The sequence below is a fragment of the Orbicella faveolata genome, unplaced genomic scaffold (genome assembly GCF_042242905.1).
Source record: "Orbicella faveolata isolate gen_17 unplaced genomic scaffold, um_ofav_v1 contig_14, whole genome shotgun sequence".
NCBI classification, from domain to species: Eukaryota; Metazoa; Cnidaria; class Anthozoa; order Scleractinia; family Merulinidae; genus Orbicella; species Orbicella faveolata.
Window position 1 is genome coordinate 11,151,524 of NW_028301541.1, and position 24,146 is coordinate 11,175,669.

General features: G+C 39.9%; 1 protein-coding gene, 1 long non-coding RNA gene and 1 pseudogene across 3 annotated transcripts; all 3 read right to left on the bottom strand.

Moving 5' to 3' along the window:
- Window positions 1-1,669: 1,669 nt before the first annotated feature.
- On the bottom strand, window positions 1,670-6,680 carry LOC149113979 (uncharacterized). 2 transcript variants are annotated; one of them, XR_016206631.1, is made up of 2 exons: window positions 6,511-6,680; window positions 1,670-1,817 (listed from the first exon to the last, which is right to left on the bottom strand). It is a non-coding gene; the product is annotated as an uncharacterized LOC149113979 (long non-coding RNA). The 2 variants fall into 2 exon arrangements; XR_016206630.1 differs by lacking the exon at window positions 6,511-6,680 and adding an exon at window positions 4,026-4,224.
- A 3,138-nt stretch (window positions 6,681-9,818) lies between these two features.
- LOC149113980 (uncharacterized) lies at window positions 9,819-12,962 on the bottom strand (annotated as a pseudogene).
- A 3,849-nt stretch (window positions 12,963-16,811) lies between these two features.
- On the bottom strand, window positions 16,812-19,849 carry LOC149113981 (sphingomyelinase phosphodiesterase D-like). The gene is made up of 4 exons (XM_089287711.1): window positions 19,668-19,849; window positions 18,540-18,634; window positions 18,073-18,285; window positions 16,812-17,703 (listed from the first exon to the last, which is right to left on the bottom strand). Exons 1-4 carry the CDS (start codon window positions 19,832-19,834, stop codon window positions 17,429-17,431), a joined length of 750 nt encoding a protein of 249 aa, XP_089143837.1. The 5' UTR covers window positions 19,835-19,849; the 3' UTR covers window positions 16,812-17,428.
- Between the last annotated feature and the right edge of the window lie 4,297 nt (window positions 19,850-24,146).

Here is a 24,146-nt window from a genome sequence, read left to right on the forward strand (position 1 = left end):
TAATTGAGGTAGCAATTTTGCAATGGAAGGTTCTTTCAAACCCATGTCTTCCTTCAACTGATAACGGTAAGGCGATAGCATGTCATCTTTAGCCATTCTCTCTGTCTTCAGGTACATTTGAAATATCTAATTATTCAAACCCATCCTCCGATGGCCAAGCAAACTATCGTGAGCAATGGCTGAGACATGGCATAAATGTAGCCGTAAAGATTATTTGTATTGAAGTAGATGATATATTAATTTCGACTCCAATGAAAACCGTACATCACACGCCACTGGTGGTGTATTCCAGGCAGATATATATTCACAAGTTTACTGATCAAACATACAGTAGTGATAAAGCGGTAGGCTGCAAGTGTTTTTCTCTAAATAGAATAAGCGCCCCTTGATGGTGTGCTAAGGTATCACTTTCGACCTGGCTTAACCCTGGTTGAAATAAATAAGCCTCGCTCTAGGTGGGGTGGAAGGGGAGCGGGGTTGCGGGTTGTGTGTGGAGTATTTGCAGTATTGAAACAGCTGTTAGTGTTTTTTTTTTCAAAGCTAAGTTCAGGGTGCAATAAAAGGATTTTGCCGGACATAAACGCAAGTCTCCATGTTTAGAAAGTGACAAAATTCCAAGTAAAGTTTTCAAGACAACAATTAAACCCTCATTATAAAGTACTGTAGTGTACTTGACAGCTAGAGTAAATCAAGCTGTATATTAGGACATAATGAACCAAACAGTCATTTTGTGTGTCATCTATTGCATAAATTTATCAGCTACGTGGAAATATTTGTTTTGTTAAAGCTGGAAATCTCTGGGCACTTTTATTCTCGTTCTGCCAGTCTAATCACAGAGGCGCTTAAAGGCGTCGCGATAAGATGGGAAAGAACTGACAAAAATGTGCAAGCGTGGGGTTAAAACAGTCATACTTTTAAGACGGTTTAGCGCTGGCTAAAGCCATGAAAGCGCTGCAGCACTGATAATTCTCTTTGCCGTTAACATAGGGCGCCTATTCGAGGGCAGAACAATTAAGACTCTCTTAGGAATGAAAAAGTATTCCTATTGTTATCCAAAAACAATAGGAACATCCAAAACTCTATTTAGAAAGTTGATCTCAGTACGACGCCTCCTGGAATGAGCGCCACCATTAGAGCACAAGTTTGGCCAATAAATGCCATGTTCCTCTTCAGGACTGCAGCTTATTCGACGGCATTTCTGATGTCATTTACAGCACTTATTCAGTGGACACGCTTATGAGTTGAGTGCGAAAGTCTAAAAGGTGCAAGGTGCTACATACCTCAGAAACGAACATCTCAAAAATACAACGCGTTAACACGAGTGCTACACAGTCTACCACTTTTTATTTCTGATTTTTTTTTTCTAGAGCAAGTTGTATTTCCAGCTGTTAGCCTTCTATATTAGCATAGAAGAGCCAACTTGTATTTGGATTTGCTAGTAAACCGTTATCATTATTTTATTTATTATTATTATTATCTCAGAAGTATAGCATAATTATATCAAGGGCGCGCGCTTAGGTGACTCTGCCGGGAAATACTCGCGAGGAGAAATGACGCCTCGCGCGAGTCTCCTCGTACTCGTCCTCTTCCTTTACCATTCAGCGAGAAGTCCTCATCAAATGGAAAATGATCACCTTCGGGGTTTCACAAGGAATCAAACACACCAGCCTTCAGTGACAAACAAACTGTTTATTAAAACTTATCACAAATGTTCACAAAAGTGATCGCCATTGGTCAGTTTTCTTCGACGTGACCCAGTCCAAGTTAGCTGTCGTGACGCCGTGTGAAAACACTGAAACACGTCGCAGATGGAATGTCTTTGGAGTAAACGATAAGATCACATCTGTAAGTACAGTTTTGTAATAATTGGGCGAGGCAGGAGGTGGGGAGGGGTGTTAGTAGACAGGAGGAGGGTGTTACTAAATATCTCCCTCCAAAGAGAAGGGAGGTTTAATAGAACTTGTAGGTTTAACTGCCATTCTTAAAGTCACTGATCCACATTCCAAATGGAGGAATGCGAGAAATGTGTCTGGAGTTTGGCAATGTTGAAATAATTTGGGAAACATCACAGGCATCGATCACTGGTAAAGGAGAGTAACTTGTATAAAATTGTCTTCCATTACACATATAAAGAAGAGTTTTTTTTTAAAAAAAGTAGAGCAGAGCTGTTTGACTATGATGTAGCAACTGTCATGTCAAAGGTCACACATATGTTGTATGGTGTGCATAGTGTTGACACCATGTTTATGTTTTGCTAGTTCGGTTTGCTTCGGCTCATTTAAAAATTTAATTTTGTCTGGCTTCGCCAGAGACTGGTGTCACTTCCCTTCAAGAAGACTGCCATACCATCAATTTGACTGAGTGTTTTGTTTCTTGAGATCGATGTTTGCGTTTATCCCTCTCTTCGTTGACTTTGTTTGTTATCTGACATTCTGGCACCACATGATTCAAAAATAGATTCTAACGCATAAGGCTGTTGACTATTTTGCGTGTTGTATATGCCACTGTGGTTTAGATCAGGCAAGATTTCATTAGTTGATGGTATTTGTTTAAATGTCCCACTATTAAATGCGATCGCACTTCATATCGCACAACTTCTTTGCTACTGCGAGAAAGCTAATTTATGCAGCCTGCTTGATTCAGGCAGGCAGATTTCTTATTGGTTGAAATAAACAATGTGAAGTCCACGAGTCCAGCCATGAGTTTGGGGGAGGAGCATGGGCTCCTTTCCTGAACAGCGGCTGGCAATCGAGCCTACGTAGTAGACTATCCCTGAAAAGTTATTTGCTGTTGTACTGCAACATTAGAAGATGTTTCAATGTAATCTTCTAAGGTTCCTTCTTGTCGATTATTGTCAATTTCAAGTTAAGTCTTCATTTTCTCGTAAAAAATAGTTTTTATTTCTATTGTCTGTGTTTTCTTTTGTCCATCACCGATCTTGTAGCGTATATTTCAATCAGTATTAAACGTTTTGGTTCAAACATGTTGGTCTGATGCAACCACTGCCAAAATTTGGAACTTGCGAAATTTTTGCCAATTTTTCCTTGCCAAAATTTGCAAATAAGCTAATTTGAATTAGCTCTAGTGCGACCTGGCCCTTAATAACCAAAATAAACAGAACACGATCCTGATAAGCTTAGTGCAAATTATTAATGATGCAAAAACCATCAGCCACAAGACGCCGAACATACAAGTTGAATTCTGGTTAAAATGCCGAAGAAATAAATTAATGCTGGTTATGAAGCCACAATTTACAAGGCAAAAAACCTGTTACGTTGTATCAACGAAACGCCACAGAACTCCAACACGCGCGTAAGCTTAAATAATTTATCAGCTTCAATTCAAGTGAAATAGTGCTTCACGTGAAGTTGTGCCGAAAAACTGTTCACTCACCTTGCAAGGTAAGCTACGAAGAACCACGAAGTAGAGTGTAGTAACAAGATTTGAACGGCTAAAGATCTTCATGACCACGCTCGCTTGCAAACAAGGAGTGAATTCGAGGAAAATGCTCAGCGAGCTTTGGGAATGACTCGAGTGTTGACTCGAGTGACTCGAGTGTAGCTTTACACAGACCGCTGTATTCAACAACCGTGTTTTGCTGGCGCAAAATTCAAATTTGCCGCGTTTTTGACGCGACTCAACGACTGAAATTCTGACTGAGGGTCCGGACTTATATTTTAAGAGCTACGAAATAAAATTACATCGAAATTAAAATTTCAAGCAAAAGAAATTTATAAGAAGCTTAATCTCCATAAACGACATTATAACAAACGACAAGAGCTTTGGCGCAGTTCAAAATGGGCAGGTTCAAGCCAAACTTAAAATTCTCAGTATCATATGAATCACTCGTATTTGTGATATAAACTTTTCGAGCATGACAAGAGCTTCACCGAGAGCTAGAAAACATGTTACTTCACCATCTAAGAATATTATACTATTAAACTATTTTAGACGAATAACGACTATAGACAAGCGCTTCATTGACCACGCAGTCGGCAAGGCGGGGAAACGGCTTTAGCTTTTACCTTTCCTTTCTAGAGTAGGTTTTTGCACTTTCCACAGGTTTGCCGACTGCCGCCAACTGAGATGCTTTTTGTATCTGCTTGAATCCATGTTTACTGTGTTCTTGGTACGGCAAGCTCGGACAAAAGTTGAAACCAGCTCGTTTCAGAAGAAACGAGAAAACATTTGACAAGAAATTTGCATGGGAGCGTGCAATAATATTAGCACAAATGGTACGTGAGCGTTCACTGGGTTTTTCACAAGCCAATCATTTGCAGGGATAAATTTATCATGTGTCACGGAAGTTTTTAAACAAAGACCAACACGATCTCACACTTGCGGAGAATAGTCAGAAAGATCCGAAGTGTTTAGAAAAATACGCAATATCAGGTATATTGTGTAAACGAACAATAGACAGGATATTTTCATTCAATAAAGTCATTATGCATAAAGCTGGATGATTGGCACCAAACTTAGGACCTCTTAATAGACCAATTTCGATATATTAAAATTCAGCCCAAAACAATAGATCCCAGTACGAGGCTCTGGGGAATAACTACAGAGTTTGTGGGGTTTATTCCCCAGAGCCTCATGCTGAGGTCTATTGTGTTAGGCTGAATTTTAATATATCGAAATTGGTCTATTCATATGAGCCCGGTCAACCGGGCTGGCTCGGTTTCCGAGATCTCGCCTCGCCACTCTTTCCTTTGTAAAAATTTCAATGTGTTCAAATGAGAAGCCGAGCTGCTCCGATTACCGAGGTCTCGGTTTTTACGACCGAGATCTCGGTAACCGGGATGAAAATTTTCCCATATGAACACTCCAGCTCAGGTAACCGGGACGATACTTTTTGGACAAAATACTAGTATAGCCCTAGCCCTAGTTTTTCGAAAGGTGGATAACGCTATCCACCTTTCGAACAACCCGGGCTTTAGCTTTTCACGCAAACTTGAGCGCCAAATCTGTCTAATTCGGGCCAAAGAATGATAAACAGCGATTTTTAATTTCTAACAGATCGATAAACTAGAATGTATCTCTTTGTGAGAAAACTGGGCGGGCATTTGTTTTCCTTCTATGAAACAAATTAAAGTTTTATACCGAGGTGTCAACTTGTAGGTGTACCTTAAATATGATTAACGAATTATTACAGTGCCTGGGAGGTCCGCAAAGTCAAAAACTGTGACCGAGGTCTTGAAAATGCTGCCGGCAGTATTTTCAAGTACGAAATCACAGTTTTTCACTATACGGACAGACCCTATTTTTATTATAAGCAGGCAAATAATTAACATTACATCTAGAGGCAAATTAAACGGCACTTTTTGTATTAACTATGTCATCTCCTGACTACATTTACTCAATTTTTAGGCAAATGACATGTTTATTTTTTCCTGTGGTAAATTGGCTTTCAAATGGGTTTGTTTGTTTGAATCGGCTTCCGTGCCGTCTACAAACCTTTCGTAAAAAATCGTCGCAAAGAGCGAGTAATTCAGATACTAGAAAAATAATTAAAAGATGTATAAAGGAACAGTTGTAGAAAATATTCCTTTTTGTAAGGGAAATGAATGAGCCTGTGATGGTGATTCAGGGGACTCTTTTCACAAGTAATTACAAATATAGAGTTTTCGAGTTCACTTTTGTTGAAACTGATCTATATTTGTAGTCATTTTCTGACCTGGCGTAAACAGCCGTTGCTATGGCCGTTGTAATAATTAAAAAAATTATACCCGGCCACTGTGTACTTTCCTTGAATTTCACACTCATCTAGAGGCAAAGTCAGCAAGATCGTTTGAAAATGTTTTTTACAAATGTTCAATGGTTTTACATCTAATATTTTCAAAAAAATTGCTTTTCTCCTGAACATCGTCATGTTTTATTCTATCGAGCCGCCACCTTAATCATCGATGAACGCGTAATAAGGCAAACGATTGACGTCGATTATCGCTAATTTGTTCACGAAAAAAAATTTCAAAAAGCAAAATGATGGCAAGCAGCATTGGATAATTTCACCCGCTCCCGGAACCAATCAGATTGCCAGATTTGTTGAATTGTGCCATGATCACGGACTGAGAAAAAAATAAAAGAAAAAACGATTTTTTTTCCTCCCCTAAGGGGTGAGAAGTAATAGCTTTCTCTCTTTACTACACTGCTATGATCTCGAAATCTCGTGTTCTTCGTGTTCCTTACAGATTGGTTTATGAACACCAAATATCAAGCAATCCACTGACAATCCACTACGGATATTGTTCCTGTGTTTATGTTAATTGCTTTAGTTACCTTTATTCTAATTGTCATGGTCTTTTCGTGTCCAGCGACCTATATTTTAAACGAGTTTGCTCCAGAAACGTAAAACATGGGCATGCGATCATCTGTGATCAAATTCTGAACTCTCGAACCTCACTCGACTAGCTATTTGAAGAGTACAGTATAAACGATTTATCAATATCTTTAACAATGAAATCAAAACTTCCTCAGTACTCTTGTAATAAATATACATTTCACAGGACGTACCTTCGGGTAAGTTCATATCCAAGTGTTCTTTACTTTGAATGTCAATATCCAACAAAAATGTTTCCCGTGAGTATGCAGAGAGGTCGTTTGGTCTGACACCCGTTTGAGATTTAGCGTCAAAAGGAAGCATCGATACCAAACCATATGTTTGTTGCCAAACAGATTTAGGGAATCTCACGGCTTAATTCAACTGGTCTCGAGGGTGAACTACGAGTAGGTTGACACCAATCGGTCCAGCTTAACTTTATATTCGGCTGCCTGAGTCCGAGCTGGTCTAGTTACAGAATGAATCCTTTATTGCTAGATAGCGCTTTTAGAATTGAACCTCACTGTGTACGTAACGCGCTGCGATTGGCCGATTCGTTCGGCCTACGTGTTGTGCGGTGAGAGGATAAAAAAACGCCGAAACTTGTTACCGAAAGGTAATTCTAAAAAAACTCCAAAAGTGGCACCAAAAGAGAGTTACAAATGTCTCTCGCGACTAGAGATAAGGGTTAGATACTCTGGAAATATTAGAACATGTCCTTTTAAACCAAATTAACTACTTAAGAACTGTACAATAATTATCAGGAGGGGGTGGGGCTGTAAAAAAACAGAGAGGGGAACATCATGGAAAATCATACCCTTAGGGAGGGAAGGTAACATGCAAATTTCTTTTTGAAAAGTAGGTGGGGCGGCATAGGCAAGTGGACTTTTTGTGGTTATTATCATTGCAAAAATACAATACAAATATTACCTTCACTGGTAACATTACTTACAATAGCAAAATAGAGCGGTTTTCAATTACTTACCAATTAGACTACTCAGCAAATCTCAAACTGTAGTAAAACCAAAACCAAATTAAATGTCTAATTACTTTCGACACTTATTGAAAACTGCTCTAGCTTACAAAACCCTAACATTTGCCTGCGATACTTACTCTAGTTACAGTACTAACATAATTCACAATTTAACAACCCGAACACAACTTACAACGCTAACATTGCTTACAATTTATTAATACCTAGTTATATTACTTACTTATTTAAAATAGTGCATCATGCTTGATGTCAACTAATATTACTTGCTTTTTCTTATCTTGGTTAAATTTCAACACACAGTACTATTTAAAATCAAAGGAAAACATGTTAAATATGCTATTAATCCAGGAGCCATAATCGGGGACGGAGACCGTAAGTCTTGGGATCCACGCAAATGTCGGGGACTCTCGCGTGGATGTTGTCACGTTGCCTGATCAAATGATGAGAGTTGCGAGATTCTCTTGCAGATTTTTCACTATGGCAGGGAAAAACGCAGGGAATAAGAACCAGGATTCTTATATGTAGTTTTACGCTCTGAGCTAATGGAAAAGGTGAGTTTTCAGGGTCGAAAACAAGACTTCAATTTCGCGCTGTGGATGAATATCTGCTCGCGCTACTTGTACAAGTAAGATTTTGCGCTTGTTCTGTAAAGAGATGTTATGTAAGAAAACTGTACCCTGGTATCAAGATAATTTGTTTATTTCCCAAACAATGCTTAGTCATAACCAAACGCTGATAATTTCTTATTGTTTCTGTTTGTTTGGCGAGTTTGCAAAAGTTTTTGAAAGGAAATTCTGACGCGTACATTAAGTAGCTCATTTGCATAGTGCAGCGCGCGTGCACTTTCAAGTCTGAGTCGATGTTTTTGTTTTTCAACAAATCTTGACAAAGATTTCTTTCGTTGTCTTTTCTGCTGAGATGCTGCAACAATTTGCACCAACGCCAAAAGGCTACTAGCATCATGTGTGTTTCTTTAACATGCTGAAATTTTACACTGCGAAAATAAAATAGACAAGGAGTTTTGATAACTCAACCAACGAAATCGAAATCGTTATTCGACTTGATTAAAGAAAGCGTCATCGTAACTTTGCTGATTATTTCCGCTGTATTCACATTTTTCAGCTAAGCTTTTAATATGTTCTCAAACATTTATCAACCTTAAACATATTTAAAAACTAGACTGATATTATATGAGTTCAATCTACGTTTTCACACGAAAGTGCGGGAGTCCAATTTGTCATGTTTTACTGAAGACCTCTTCATATGAGCCCGGTAACCGGGCTAGCTCGGTTACCGGGACGAATTTTGTTGTCTGTTCATATGGGAAATTTCAGCCCGTTCTACCGGGATAACATCGAAGAAACACAACCAAAATGGTGGAACATAAACTTGTATCGTTCGCGTCTGTCGCAGCTTTGTGGACTCTTGTAACTTTACTTCTAAAGCTAATTCGCCTACTCCTAAAGTGGAAATACATACAAGGCAAAAAATGTGCCATTTTTGCCGCTATGTTGCGAAAGTGAAGCCATTTCGTCTTAAAAGTTTCGTCCCGGTTACCCGGGCTGGAGTGTTCATATGGGAAAATTTTCATCCCGGTTACCGAGATCTCGGTCGCAAAACTCGAGATCTCGATAACCGGGCCACCCCGGCCTCTCATATGAACACATCGAAATTTTTACGAAGGAAAGAGTGGCGGGGCGAGATCTCGGAAACCGAGCCAGCCCGGTAGACCGGGCTCATATGAAGAGGCCCTGACTGTACAAAACACGCATCGGCGGGCGCTCTTATTGATCGATAACCGACAATTTATTGGATTTTTACACGAACAAAACTGAGCAACATCTACAGACATAAACTTTATGGTCACTTATTGGGCCTTGATAAACAAGCGTTGCTTACAATTCAGGCGAAACTCAAACTTGCAATTAATCTTTTTTTTTTTTACTTTGTCGTCGAGATAGACTCTCAGGCGGGCGAAATTCTCGCAAGCGTGTGGTAAGAGGAGGGAAACTTTGAAGTTCTGAAACGCTGCTATATCCAAATATATCCAACTAGTTTTTTGCTGTGTTATGGAAAAGCTGTTATTCATCAACATATGTGAAACTTAGAGTGGAGTATTGGGGAGCTCTTGTAAAAGAAGTGAGCGGAACACAACTTGGTCAGTGATATAAAGCGGGACATAAGCAGTGGTATGGGCTAGTCCAGTACAGATTTGACAGGTATTGTGATGCAAATGAGAAGGTATAGTTATGGAAAGGAGTTCTATTGTTTTCTCGAGTTTCACGTATCCATGGTAACCAGAAGCCCCACCCCCTTTGGCGTCATTAATCTCGTTTCCGTCTTGACCGAGTAAAAAGCCTGTTTTTTAACATAAACAAAGGAATCACGCAATTTTAAAGTTACCCATTAACTTTAATATCAAATGTTTCCCTAAAATTACAGGACAGAGGCGTGTGCAACTCCCTAGTGGATTGCGCTCCTTATGAATGAAACTATTTACAAAAGTGTTTACAAATGGCACAACGGTTCAATCATGTCCACATCCTCGTTTGTTATTCTTTCATAGCCATAGGGATATGTTTTGAAGGTGTAGGGATCTATCACCCGTTTTTCGCACACAAGCTGGTACTTTTTCGTCTGAGAGACTGTGGTCAGTGAGTACTCTTTGGAGTTTCGAACGATGTGATAAGGCTTGTAAATATCAGTTTGTCGCGTTTTCTCGAGAGGGCGTTGAAATTCGTCTACAACATTTTGCCGCAACACTTGATAATTTAACTGCTTGCTACCTTCACTGTTTAAACAGATTCCCCTCATTTTGCATTCTTCTTTTTCTTTCTTCGTGAGGTAGCCATAATTTTTCGGTCCCGCGGACGCAAATTCAGTGATGAAGTCGTCTTCTTCCAACTCGTCCTTGAAATCACCGAGAAAGTCGTCACGGGGAGGATTGTTTTCATGGGGTAAACTGGAAAAAATAAGGCTGTCGGTGTCTGTGTACTGTACTCATTCTTGTAGCAGGTCCAGAGCTGCATACAAACGAAGTCGAGCCCAACATGTCGTGAAACAAGCGATGAAAATGTTGAGGTTTGGTGAGACAGGTTCGTCATTCGATTTCAGTTTATAGTGAACTTCAACGATGTCTTCAGACAATACACTCACCTAGCAAATGTCATTTGCATCGCTTTCATGGAATGCACTGAACCTCATGGGATCCCCGAACTCTTTGATTTGAGTTTTGTTGGTGCGCTGGCCAAACTTCCCCCACATGGAATTTAACATCATTTTTGCAAGGCTACGTTTGTGTGTTTCGGATCTGTTGGGATAGCATTTACGACAGCCATGCCAAAAGCAACCTTGAAATTCGTAGACGGTGTTCGTAGTTGCATCGTAGCCGTCCACGGTGTAGCGACTGTTGGGGATACGGTATTCCCCATCATTTCCAACATGTTGAATTCTCCCACTGATCTGACTGTTGCCACAGTAGATATTCCATGGCAACTTTCGACTGATTTGTTTTTAGTCGCCAACCGTGGAGAGGCTCGGAAGCAATTGTGTTGGCTTCCATTCGGTTTTGTCGCAGGTCTCGATTGCATGCCGAAGCTATAGTAATATGACTGACGGGGTCAAACTTTGTCTCTTTTTCAAAAAGCCGTTTGAAAGTAAGGCATCCCTCCTTCAGTACTTTCACGTCCGACTCGCAATATTCCAGCAATTCTTTCTGGAAATCGAACACTACATTCTCAGCTCTTTCTTTATCATGCCATTTCTCGAAGTCTTTACGGCCGTTGACAGACATTGATTCAGGCATGTAAAATTCTTTCTCGGGAATTGGTCCCACGTAGTCTTGATTTTCAGGCGTGTTAAACAGGTGAGGAAAATAGCCCTTCTTTAACTCTGTCAATCCGAATGTCTTTGGAAATGCAGAAAGCGGCATTTGAAAAAATGACAGAGAGTCAATAAAATTAATATTGTCAAAGGTTAATTGGAGAAGTTTAGCTCCATTTCTGATTTGATTGAGGACCCTGTGTTGGCGATGGTATTCCTCCACGACGAAATAGGAGTCGTAGCCAGAAAAGTTATGGGCCAAAACAGTTACATTGCGCGTGTCTTCTCCAGTTAACGTATCCAGCCATTCCAGGAAATCGCGAATGCAATCTTCACCTTTGAAGTGGAGTGGACAATTATCATCCTCAGTTTCCGCTATTAAAAGATTAGGGATGTGTTTGCCAGTGTCTTGCATCGCCTCAATATCGAAGAAAACGAGAATGGGAGGCTTTTCATCATCATCATCATCATTACCATTATCCTCTGCTTCGGCTTCGGTTAGTCGGTTGCGTTTTTTCTTTTTCTTTCTCTTCTTCTTTTTTTCTTTTTTCTCTTCGGTTAGCTCTTCCGGTGTTTTAGGTATCTGAATAAAGCATCGGTGGCTTGCGGCCTCTATGTACTCGTGGCAAGAGGGACAGTCTATGTAACCGCATCCATGTTCTTGTTGCTTCTTGAGACCCACCAACAACTTTTTACAGCTACGACATTTGCGGCGTTGACTGCAAACACTGATGTTTTTGGAGTCAGCGGTTTTTCCCTTGTGGGATTTCGTCAGATGATTTTGAAAACAAACATCACCATAAGACATCCGCTTACAGGATCCGCAGGGTGTAGCTGGTGGTTGATTACGACACCTGGCCTCTGTAAAGTCCTCACATCCCGTTTGTAAGCAGGAAGAACAATGATCAGGGTTGTTTTCACAGGCGTGTTGACCTTCGTTATTGTAGGGTTTGAGACACCTAGCGCAGAAATAACTGTTACCAAAGAACCCAGGTAATGTAGTGATCACATTGTAGTGTTCATTATCATACAACAGTACCAATTGTTTTTCCTGAGGCTTTCCAAAAGAAGTCACGCTATAACCTCGGGTAGCGTCTACAAGTAAGAGCTGATAATTGTTCAAGAACGACGTCAATGCAAATCTAGTGAGTTCCTCGTAACCGCATTTTCCCATTTCTACATTAGCTTCTATATGCAGCTTGATTGCTTCATCTCTCTGGATAGAGACACTTCTTCTGAAGCTGTTCCATTTAGGGTGATCATCCACTCTAGCTTTAGCTGTCACAATGGCGCGGGCGCAGCATAGTTCATCTTTGTTATCGATACTGATGACAGAACCTTTCAAACGTTTGAAAGTTTCTGGATTAGAATGTCCAGGTTTAAAATTTTCGTTTCTGACCGCTACCGCGAGGAGATGTACGAAAGTGTGTAAAAGATAATTGAAACGAATCATTCATTTGAAAGTTCTCGTTTGAATTTAACACCTGTGACATTTGCTGCAGCAGACTGTCGACACGATCGCTACCATTCAACCACTCCCCCGCCGGTAACCCTCGATAAGCATAGCTGTTGACTAAGCGATTGCTGGCTAAATTGAAGTAGACACGATCAGCGGCTGGTATCCTGTCTCGGAGAATCAAATTTTGGATTGTTCTATGTAATCCATCAGCAATTGTTGCTGCCAAGTTTTGTTGAGGTATAAATTGTCCCACCTGACGAATGTTGGAGGTGTAGTGACGCTCTCTAACGCCCATTTTTTTGCTGTGACTATCTACGCCGTACGGGTTGAGTACAAATTTCCTCGGGTAAAACATAGTCCAGAAATATGAGAAAATAGACTCGATTAAGTTCTGTATCAGCGTCACAAATTGCTAATGTTATCATAACATTAATTTGAGCGAATGGTGAATGGATCAGACCATATAAGATTCTCTCCATCAGAAATCGAACATGTTCTGCAGGAAGCGGGTAGCCAAATTTGAACTGAAGAGAAAAAAATCGTACGATTAATGTTTGGCATTCGTAAGCACGTAGCAACAATGTGTATGTGGAATCCTTTTGACTTTGTGCCAGGCGCACAGAACTAGCGTCGGTTTATCACTCACTCACTGGACGCACGTGGTAGTCAAGTCAACCTTGAAACTGACATGTATATATATAAAAAGTCAAACTTACCGCGTTAATTCGTTGTTCGAGTCCTTCCCTATCTTGTATCGCTTCTTGAAGAGCGTTTATTGCTCGCTGTCGCGGTGAAACCTCTCTGTTACGAGGTTCAGTAAGTTCCACAGGTGGGAGTTCGTCACCTAGTTTTCTTCGGCAGTGGAGACACAGAGGCGAGTTTCTTTCCCATTCCCTTTGACAACTGCGGTGGGCGAACTTCTTGCAGCATGGGAAGCGTAGGACATTTCCTCCGATAATATTGAAACCATGGTTCTCATCGGTGAAACAGAATACACAGTGTTTGTCGCGGGCAGTTTCGGGCACTATTTCTGCATCCAAACCACGTAGCCTTCGGGATTGACGTTGCGCCATGTTTTTGCAATGAAAACTGTAAAATACTCTGGACTCGATTTCACTCGATTTGCGTGAAGTAATATTAGCTAGCGCGACGCTTATTTCAAAGTGACGGAATTTTTCTTTTTTTTTCAAAAGGACGGGTTTTTCAAAGACACGGTATCTCAAAGACTACCCCGCCTTTCATGCCGCCATAATGCACTAATCTGATTGGTTCGGCAAAGCGTCGACGGTTCATGCCACCATAATACACTTATCTGATTGGTTCGGCAGAGCGTCGCACTATTCTGATTGGCTCGCTAAACATAGATGGTACATGTCACTCAACTTGGGTGTGCTCATAAAAGATCAGGCATAGTAGAGAAAAAATATTCTCATTCTCACTCGTGGAAAAATGGCGGTCAGCTTTGAAAACGATTACGTTATGCTGTCTCACGACCATGCTGAGCACATCAATGAAAGGCACGTGGATTTGGACAAGGAACTCGCAGCGTCCAAATTCCTGCGGACCTTTAATTTAACGTCAACTGTGGCCTTTCTGGCAAGGAAAACTTTCGTCGATAGTGACGATTATGAAATCGTCGAAGAAGGTTACAAGACGGGTCACGACCTCTATTACATGTACGTCTTCAAAATGAAGAAAGTTATCGGAGTCTGTCCGTGGGGTTATCCCACGGACGAGATTTGCGTTTATTTCTCATGGAAGGAATCGTACGGTCAACACGGAAACGAGATTAATGACGCCAAAGGGGGTGAGGCTTCTGGTTACCATGGACACGTCAAACTCAAGAAAACAATAGAACTCCTTTCCATAACAATACCTTTTCATTTGCACCACAATACCTGTCAAATCTGTACTGGACTAGCCCATGCCACTACTGACATAACTTAGTTCGACACTATCTTACTTCACTAGCTCAAACTGGAGCAGCTTACGACGAAAATACTGAAGTAAAATTCCAACAGACATAAACGTATTGAGTTGTGGGCCAAAAGCATCATACATTTCGGGAATTTCGAAAACGATCAGTTTCCCCGCGCTACATCCGCAAAAATCCTCGCAGCATGTACGCGCGTGTACCGCACATGATGGCGCAATTTGTTCTAAAAATAGAAAAATTGTCCCGTATCATAGGGACAGCCCCAATACTAGAAATGGCGCGCGCTTACGGTCTCCGTCCCCGTATCATCTTAATTTGCTATGCAGAATTGAATGTAGATAGCTATGGAGTCAGCAACAATAGAGCGGTATCATTGTCACGCAAAAAAAAAAAAAGTAGAATCAAAAACCATTCAGTGGATAAAGTCAAGAAATATATGTTATTTGCCGGCTGGGAGGTCCGTATGTTGAAAAACTGTGATCGAGGTCTTGAAAATGCTGCCCGAGGCCGCAGGCCGAGGGTAGCATTTTCAAGCCCGAGGTCACAGTTTTTCACAATATGGACCGACCCTAAGCCGGCAAATAACATGTATCGTAAAAAGCTGGACCGGTCACGTGGTTATGATTAGCCAGTCAAATTCGAGGATTTGGGATTCCGGCCCGCTCAGATGCTTGAGAAAAAAAAATAAATTGTGATATTATAGAAGATAAATACAGACGACAGTTCTCCAAGTTTAAGATGTGTGCGTTGTCCCAAAGTTGAGATATCCGTCAAAATGTTTCGAGCAAATTTACAGAGCCTAGTATGGAGCCGCTATGTTGGTGTTCTTCGGGCTGTGGTACACCAATATGGCTGCCGGAAACTAGTGTCAACATCTGGAACTTACTTTGGTTATCTAGGATACTGATTTTCTGCACTGAACAAACGAACACTTAAATAAGCACTTTTCCAAATACTATAAGGTCTTTATAAATTATGGCTAAAAATCACGAGATAAATACATATTTTTCGACAAACGCGATCGTTGCTTTACGTCACGCAGCGCCATAACTCTGAAATTCAAAATGCGCTGATTTCCAAACGAAGGACGCTACTGAGCTGGAAAGTTTTAAACAGATTTAGATTTAGTACCTCTTATCACTTATGCATGATGAGGATAAAAACTTTCGGGGCTCTTTAATTTTGGATTATAGTTAGACGTGTGCAAGTTTTTAATACTAGTGTACTTGTGTAACTACTTGATCTGAACTTAGATATCGAAAAGTCGTGAATTGCATAAACCTACCAGCTACAAAAGTACGTGGGAAATTTTGCTTTGTCAAAGCGATGTTCGTTTCATAAAGAATTAAATTCTAGTTATCAGTTCGCGATATGTCGGCTTGGGTGAGCCAAACAACTCCTGTTCTGGCAAGGAAATTCACTCAGGAACACCTAAATGACATGGTAGACAAGCTGAATCGAAGCTGAAATAAACAGGGCAATTTATTTAACGCTACAGAAATCGACATCGGTTCTCGAGGGAAGTCAGAGAAGAAATCTAAGCTTACAATAAACGGGACAACGGAACCAGCACTAAAAAACAACTTACCTTGGAAGCTGCAAGAACTCGCTACAAAAAGCAGGAAAGAATTTACTGGAAACGGTACAAACGTACACAGCGGAGGATACGCCCCGCAAACTGCACACTCAGACCCGAACGAAATTACTAGTAACCAGTGCCATGAGCGTATTATACATTCTCTCTCCCAGAGGTCGGTCAAGTGTGACCCTTATAGCCTGGACAAGCGGACAAGACCAGCCACGCTGAACATTTTTGACGGTTTAGAGTACTTTCCAGTATAATCCCACACAAAGATGTTTAGCATGAACTTTTTAAACCTAGTTTGTGTGGCTGATTTATTACAATCTTGTAATTAAATTATTATTCAACTTACTCTTAACTCCTTAGATTTTCTTAGTATACGACTATTATTGTCAAGCACATTTAACATGAACCTCTGGCTCGAGAGAGCACTCCCCATATAACCTGCGTTGTAGGCGTAAACGGGGAAGGGGTAGGGGAGGCGAAAAACGCGAGGAAGAAGAAGAAGAAGAAGAAGTGGGAGGAAATGGACAAAAGTGGGTTATTATTATGGTAGGCGTTCCTCTTCTCTCCTATCCCCCTATCCATCCATTATCACTCTCCCTCTCTCGCCTCTTCCTCCCCCCCCCCCACCCCATTCCACCCCTCTCCCTTCTCATCCCTCTTCCCCTCTCCTTCGTTTACGCCTGCTATTCAGGCCCCCCTATTATTGACATTAAAATAATATATTACTTACGTAATTACTTATTTCTATTATCTATTGTCAAAACATAGTTAAGCAGGAAACTTACAATAAATAAAGTTCGACCTATGCTTTCACAGCAATGTCTTTTGCACGTGCAATAATAGTCGTATTATTACGAGCTGCAACTTTCAGACAGTAATTTGCACTCGATTATAAAGAACCGCGGGGGAAGGAGGAGCTGGTAGCGCTATAGGCTAACCACTGTTTTGCTTGGGTTGAATTTTGTAGGTCCCCACAATGCATACTAAATGGCGAAACAGTGACCCCTTGCTTGTCTTAGCCAGATTATTTTAACTGTCGAAAAGAATTTTGAGGCCAGTTTTTGCGCTATACATCTGTCAAATGCAAGTGCATACCCCGAGTGTTTAGTGAGTACATGGTTTGCCACTTCACTTGACACACGAGTGGTCGATGGACATATTTCGTCATTCTTGGTATGAATGGATACAGTTAGAGCTTACGAGATTTAGTTTGTTTGATAGGCGATTTTGAAGCTCCTTAGATTTGATCTGTTACATTACTCCAGCTCCGATGTTATAATCAAAACAAACCTCTACCATGCATGATAATCAAATTAAGCACCGCTTTTAAAATGAAATTTTAAAAGACACGCGTCATACTCTTGTTTGAAAACGTATCGCATGGCACAGTACAGGACGGCTCTAGGATAGTAATCAGGCCAGTAGTTAACTTGTCTTGAGAATGCATACGCCTTCCAGAACACATCAGCTCGGTTGCTTAACAACGCCTTGTTCAGTCCGTCGATTCTGTCGCCATCAAGAAACTTGCTGATGGACAGATATTTCTTGCTGAAGGTGTAATCCATCTGCCACGTGCGAATGGAAAATACTAAAAAAGAATTTTCTATTACAAAATTTACAAAAATAATTTTAAAAAAACTTATGAAGGCATGCTTTAGGTGTGATTGCATACATCTTCAGTTTATCTATTGATCTCTGAAACAAGTCCCGTAAAATTAGTTTATTCGTGCATGGCCCCCTATTGAACATGAAGAAGTTTTAGAGACTTTGGAATCAGTGGCAATGAGCTCGGGTGCTCAACTCCCGATTTGGAAGCATATGGGATGCTAGTCCATCATAAGTTACTCTTTTTACTCCACAGCATTCCCTGGGGGCATTTGCTCAATAGGTAAATAGTACTATCCCTCGGTAAAATGACCGGTAACCATAGTTCTTCTGATAATTGCCAATTTCATACCTGGGTCCAAGTCCATGTAGAACTGAATATAATCAACAATAGAGAGAGCTTCTTTATCCAATGACATCATTCGGAATGCTGGGTTGCTCTTGTAGTCTGGGCTAAGAGAAGGAGCGAGCAAAGCAAAGGACTTTTTCATATTTAAGGAGTCTCTGTTGGAATCAAGCAGCTGAAGTCTGAAATCATCTTTGTGCATGTAACCAAACAGTTGACCTACAATCAAAATGAATTAATTCAACTCATCTTTACAGATATATAGTTATAAAAAAGCCAAATACATTGACTGTGCATGCTGTCTGAGCTGTTGAATTGCCACGGGAACTTTTCGAAGCTTAAATGCCACGAGAGTTTTGGTCAAATCATAATGTCTCTTGTTATCCATGTTATTCGTTTAATTTGGTTGCACAAAGCTTGCAAATTGCCACATGATCTAATTTCCTTTAAATTGTAAAGATATAGAATCTTACCGGATACAGTGGTGTGGTATTTCCCGACAACCAGGTCCATATACCGTTTCGTATAGACTGGCAACCAGTAAGGCTCGGTTTCATCAATGTCCATTCTAAAAATCAAGCGTTAAGCGTAACCTGAGACTACAACGTTTACAAAGTCAGGCGTTAAAACCTGGGTTAAAGGAAAAGACTAATTTGAGTGTAATCTAAAGAAAGGAAGAGAGAAAAGTATGCAAGTGTATTCCTTCATTCGGTACTTTGTTTTTTCTTTCGGATCCATTCGTTCTCTTGTCCAGGAAGTTATAATTATTTATCTTAGACTATCCAGCAAATGGACGAACAGATAAGCGTTACACTGGCAAAAAAGTTCCCCAGCATGAGTCAGAGTACGTATAGCTGCCGTCAGCTGATTTAATCTCAAAAAATCCACAACGCACAACCAAAGGCACTGCCGTCGTCAACGTTCAAAAAGGTGCAAAATTAAAACAGAAACTAACCTTGCCAACGTACGAAGGGGCACGTTAAAGAACTGTTTGGACTAATAACTACCAAACTACAAAACGGCAATACGCAAAACGAAAATCGAAACACGTGTGATTACCTAGGAAAAATGTCACGTGATGTCATTTAACCGGATATAAATGAACCGGAAACGAAACAGTAGCAACAGTACGTTTTGATTGAATGTGATAACAAGTTGTAATCGTTTATTTGGATGCATCAGCTGGTTGGCGACGTTGTCAATCTGCGCAGTTCGAGCTGAAAGACACCGGCGTTCTCTGATTCAGTTATACACGGTTGGTTCGACATCTCCCTCACTAGTTCAGACCATTCTGTCGACATTGTCTTGCCAGCGCAAATATTATGAAGATGAAATAAAGAACAATCAAGGGTCATGCGCACATTCATTGTTTTTTTCATTTTTTTCTAAGGAATAAGAACTTCTTGGTTAGAAGTGCTCTCTCTGCACTATAGTGCTGGAGTAACTTGTCGAAACTTGAGAGTAATATATGGAGAATAATGTTATCAGTTTCCCCAAGCGTTAATTTCTAATCCGTATGCGATAGTTGGAGACTGCAACATTTTTAACGTATACTTCATGTCACCATTACCATAATAATTGTCGACGATTCACTCACTCACCCTGGAGGACTATGACTTGTTATAAGCACCCTCTTGCCGTGTTCTTTTGCAGAGTTGAGTTGATTTTCTAGCCAAGAAAACTGCCTTATCGCGGTTTGGTTAACTTTCCGGTCTTTGTGGTTGCTTCTGAAGTGCCAATACAAGGTGTTTAAGACGATTAAAACCATTTTCCCATCTACGAATTAAATTTCATTGGTTAACGGCGTTAGTCGCAAACAGGTCAATTCGACAATATTTTGTGGCAGTTATCAAAACTAGTAAAAGGAAGGTACAAGAATCTGAAAATGCAACCTTTACAGCAAGAGTCCGATGTCATCAATAAATGAAAGTTGTACGTAAAAGTCAAGTGGTTGCCATGGATACATATCCTACGAGCAATAAAACTGCGTACCATTTTTGCCAGATAGAAGTTTAGGTAAAGTTAAAGCGTTTGATGGCTTTGCTTGAATCGTCATATTTGGAAAACTGATTTTTAAAGAAGTTAGTAGAACTAAAAACAGCAATATACCAACAATGCTTGCATTGTAGTAACCACCCTCTAAGAAAGTTTTCCTCAGCACGGCCATAGTCGTTGGTTTGTTAGCATCTACTGGACAGCCATCGCCAACAACCAACGGTGCTCAGTAGTTTAAAATGGTCTCATACCAATCACTGGAGTTCGGCAAGGTAAATGGCACCAGGAAGTCATGTAAACCAAGAACAGGAAATATGGGGACGTCGTGAAAAACTGCACGCGTGTTGCTAGCGGTCACAGCAATTCCTTGTAGAATGCACTCTTTATTAGGGATTATTACGTGTGGAGCTGAGTCTCCTTCAAGGATAAAATAATAATCAAATTAGAAAAGAAAGAAAGAAAAACAAAGAAAATCACAACCGTGAAGGAGGTTTGGATACCCGGTCTCAATTAGCATAGATTTTGACGATTTTACTTCTCCGTTTACTCCTTAGTTTTTGTTTCTATTGAGAAGACATATCAAACGCTCGAGACAGTTTCATCGGCTATCTAAACTCCTCGAATTTCGTCAAGGAAAATACTCCGCTGCACGTATTTTCAACTCTCTTCTCGGTGTTTGAATATCTCGATGAAACACTGTATGTCGTGTTTGATATATTAAACACATGGCATAGGAGAACCTCTGCTTCCATACATACTTTATTAACTTTCCCCTAAGAGGCTTTTTAAAGACAATAACTTAAATTTAAATAAGTACAACAATAAACAACTACTTTAAGGACCCTAAATTATATATCCTAGTGATACTAATTCGGGTGTTTATGACGTACAACTATCGTTCATTCTTCTGTAGAGCTAGGTTCAAGTGGAACAATGATATCAGTTGGAAAAATGTTGCTAAAGAGGAATATTTTTGTTGCAGTAAACACATCCAACCTTATCTAGAGATTTCCATTCTTTGTTGGAAAAATGTTGCTAAAGAGGAATAGTTTTGTTGAAGTAAACACATCCAAGCTTATCTAGAGATTTCCATTCTTTGTTTCACGTTGCATGACCAAACTCCTAGAAACCCGAGTACAATCCTAAAACGCTTTACCTCCTAACCAAATACGTTGAGCCCCTAATTTTTCAAGTTGCGTTTCTGACAAGAGTTAGTGGTTATCTATCTACAGCAAAAGTTAAAACAAAAATGTGAACAGAAGAACATTTACATTTAAGCGTGAACGTCCTTATTACTAAGTCAGACTCGATTAGAGCAGAAGTTTTCGTCAAAGACTAATCATTTGAATTTATACCAGCTGGAGCTATTTTCTTTGTTTGTTTGTTTATTAATAATTGGTATTTTTTGTCACTTTTTCTTCTCTTGTAATTATTTTCGCTTGTTAACCTATATTGATGCTACTTTTTCAAACATAGTTATTTGAGCAGAAACCCTGACCTTCGCATTTCGAAGCTTGACAAAGACATCTTTATTAAACAATGTCGAAACGCTGGTTACCATATTTTTTATTTTCGATTATTTTCATATTGAAACGCTCTCAACAAGCCTTGCTTATCCCATCAACAGAATAATAGCAATTAAAAAATAGCTGAAAAGAAACAGAGGGCCACTAGAGCTGAGACTTGTTTAAAATAATCGACGTCCATTTTTTTATTTTAGAAACGCTGTCCATTAAATATTTTCGCGCATTCATACAAGAGTACCACACTAGGCTAAGAGCCAAGTAATGCCAAGGAGATGTTCTGCTGCCGAGAGTTATACTTATCACAGAAAGGACTCGTTTAAGTTGGAAAACTGGTAACTAAGCACGAAACAATACGGGGTATTCATTGACGATGAACAGCGAAGAAATGGAATTATGATTATTATTCACAAAAATTCAATAGCCGTATCAAGCCAATTTTTGTTTTAGTAATAAATATTCAGAAAAAAAAAACATCATCGTCCTCTTGAGGATTTTCTTTGGCAATTATATGAGGATGATACGTACATGCATCTTAATCTGAGCATTGAAATCCTACTCTTTCTTAGTAATATTTATGGACTAGAAAAATTATGTGAAAAAATGTATGTGAGCCCTCCCGTTGTACCTTTTGTCAGATAATTATATTATATTAGCTAAGACAAGAATACAATAATAAATCATTCGAGACTTGCCTGAGATCAAAACAAACTCCAGCTTTTGTTCTTTGCTTACGTTCCTCATTGCTTCTAAACTGCTGTTGAGTAACAACTCCGGAGTGTCACAACCAGTCCGGCCAAAAGGTGCATCGGACACGGCTTCTATGATCGCTGCATTAAAACGGCACGAATCAAAGCTTGAAATTGAGCTGTTGTAGTTCAAGTCCAGGTTGATATCGGAAACGTGAATAAAGTGGACAAGGTTATCCTCTGTTGTGATTTCTACAGGTGTAGGCCTTCGCTGCTCATTTTCCGAGTCGCAGTGAGGACAGTGGATGCGAAGAGCAAACGTTAAAATTGTAAACAACAATAGAACGACACAAATAATTGCCAGGACTATCACCAAGAAAAACGCAGCCGTTCGTTTCTTTTTCCGATTGTTTTTAGAATCTTCAGGAGGCACCTCTAATCCTAACTCTTCAGGCATTTCGAACAATTAGCAACCTTCAGGCCTGGAATAAGTTAAGCTGGGTTCCATTAAGCTGACTTCCACGACTGATGAGTGAGGCCAGGTTCACACTAGCGACATAGCAACACACCGACATAATGACATAAAGACATAAGACATAGGGAAAAGATCAGTTTTTTTTATATTTTGTTGTTATGTTCTTGCTGTTTTGTAAATTAAGTGAGGGTGTTCACGCTACTAACATAGTGGAAAAACGTCCTTCTTATATCGTTACGTTTATGTCATTATGTCGTCAGTGTGAACTAGGCTTAATCAGGTGCATGACATCAGCGAGCCGAGTCATTAAAAAAAAGCAATAATAATTATTACCAACTGCAGCGAATACCGCCCAAATAACAGTACAAATATACAGCGATATTGTACAGCTATCTGTATAGTAGAAAACATGTTTGTTCATACCTTTTTTCTCTCCTAAGTCATGAATTAGAGACTCTGAAGTTAATTGTAACCAAAAAGAGTTACCGTTAATCAGAAATTTTCATGTTATTTTTTTTAAGGACCGATCAGATTTTGGTCCGGCAACGGTTATAAATTTTGTGGAAGAAGTCTTGAAAATTACGGATAATGGAGTCGCTGTGGAAAAAAAAAATATCAATATATACCTAACAATCCATCTCTTGCCGGTTAATCACAATGCACCATTGCATCTTTTTTGGTCTAAACTGCAATATTAAGTTTATCTTTCACATTCAACTCTTTCAACGAAACAAGTCTGTGGCCCCGAGTAATGAAGCGCTAATTAAATCAGGAATAAGACGCCAGGCTTTGTGGTCCCATTTCGTACCATAACCCACCTGTATGGGACTTCTTTTCTGAAGAAAAACAACTTATCAGTCACTCTAAATGCAATCACAACGGGAAATCTCGAATAAAATTATAGCACATTTTCTAAAACAAAATGCAGTCTCACTATTCCAGTCTATATGCAAAGTGTCTGGATAAATTCACTTACTATAAACGCTTACCTGGCTTCAGGTTTACAGGCATACCCCTTTCTTATAATCCCTTAAAAGTGAAGCAACATTAACAACCTTAGCCCCAGCGATAAATTGGTCGTGAGTGCGTTGTTGCGAGTAATAAAAACGTAGGTTGATTCATACCGTACGTGGCGAGGTCACGACACGTCAACTTATCTGTAGTTTGCTAGCTATGATTGACCTGGAATTCAGTTTTTTCTCGTCTAGATTCGTCTCCTTGCCACTGGAGAGAATGATTAGGTATAGAACTTGCATGAGAACCTGAAGAACGAATGGATATGTTACAGAATATTTATTCATGAGTCGCCCAGTGCAAACGGTCTAGGTATTATAAATTGAGGAGACGTCCAAGACAGTTCTTTTTCCAAGCTAAGTCGCTGAATGTCTGACCAAATTA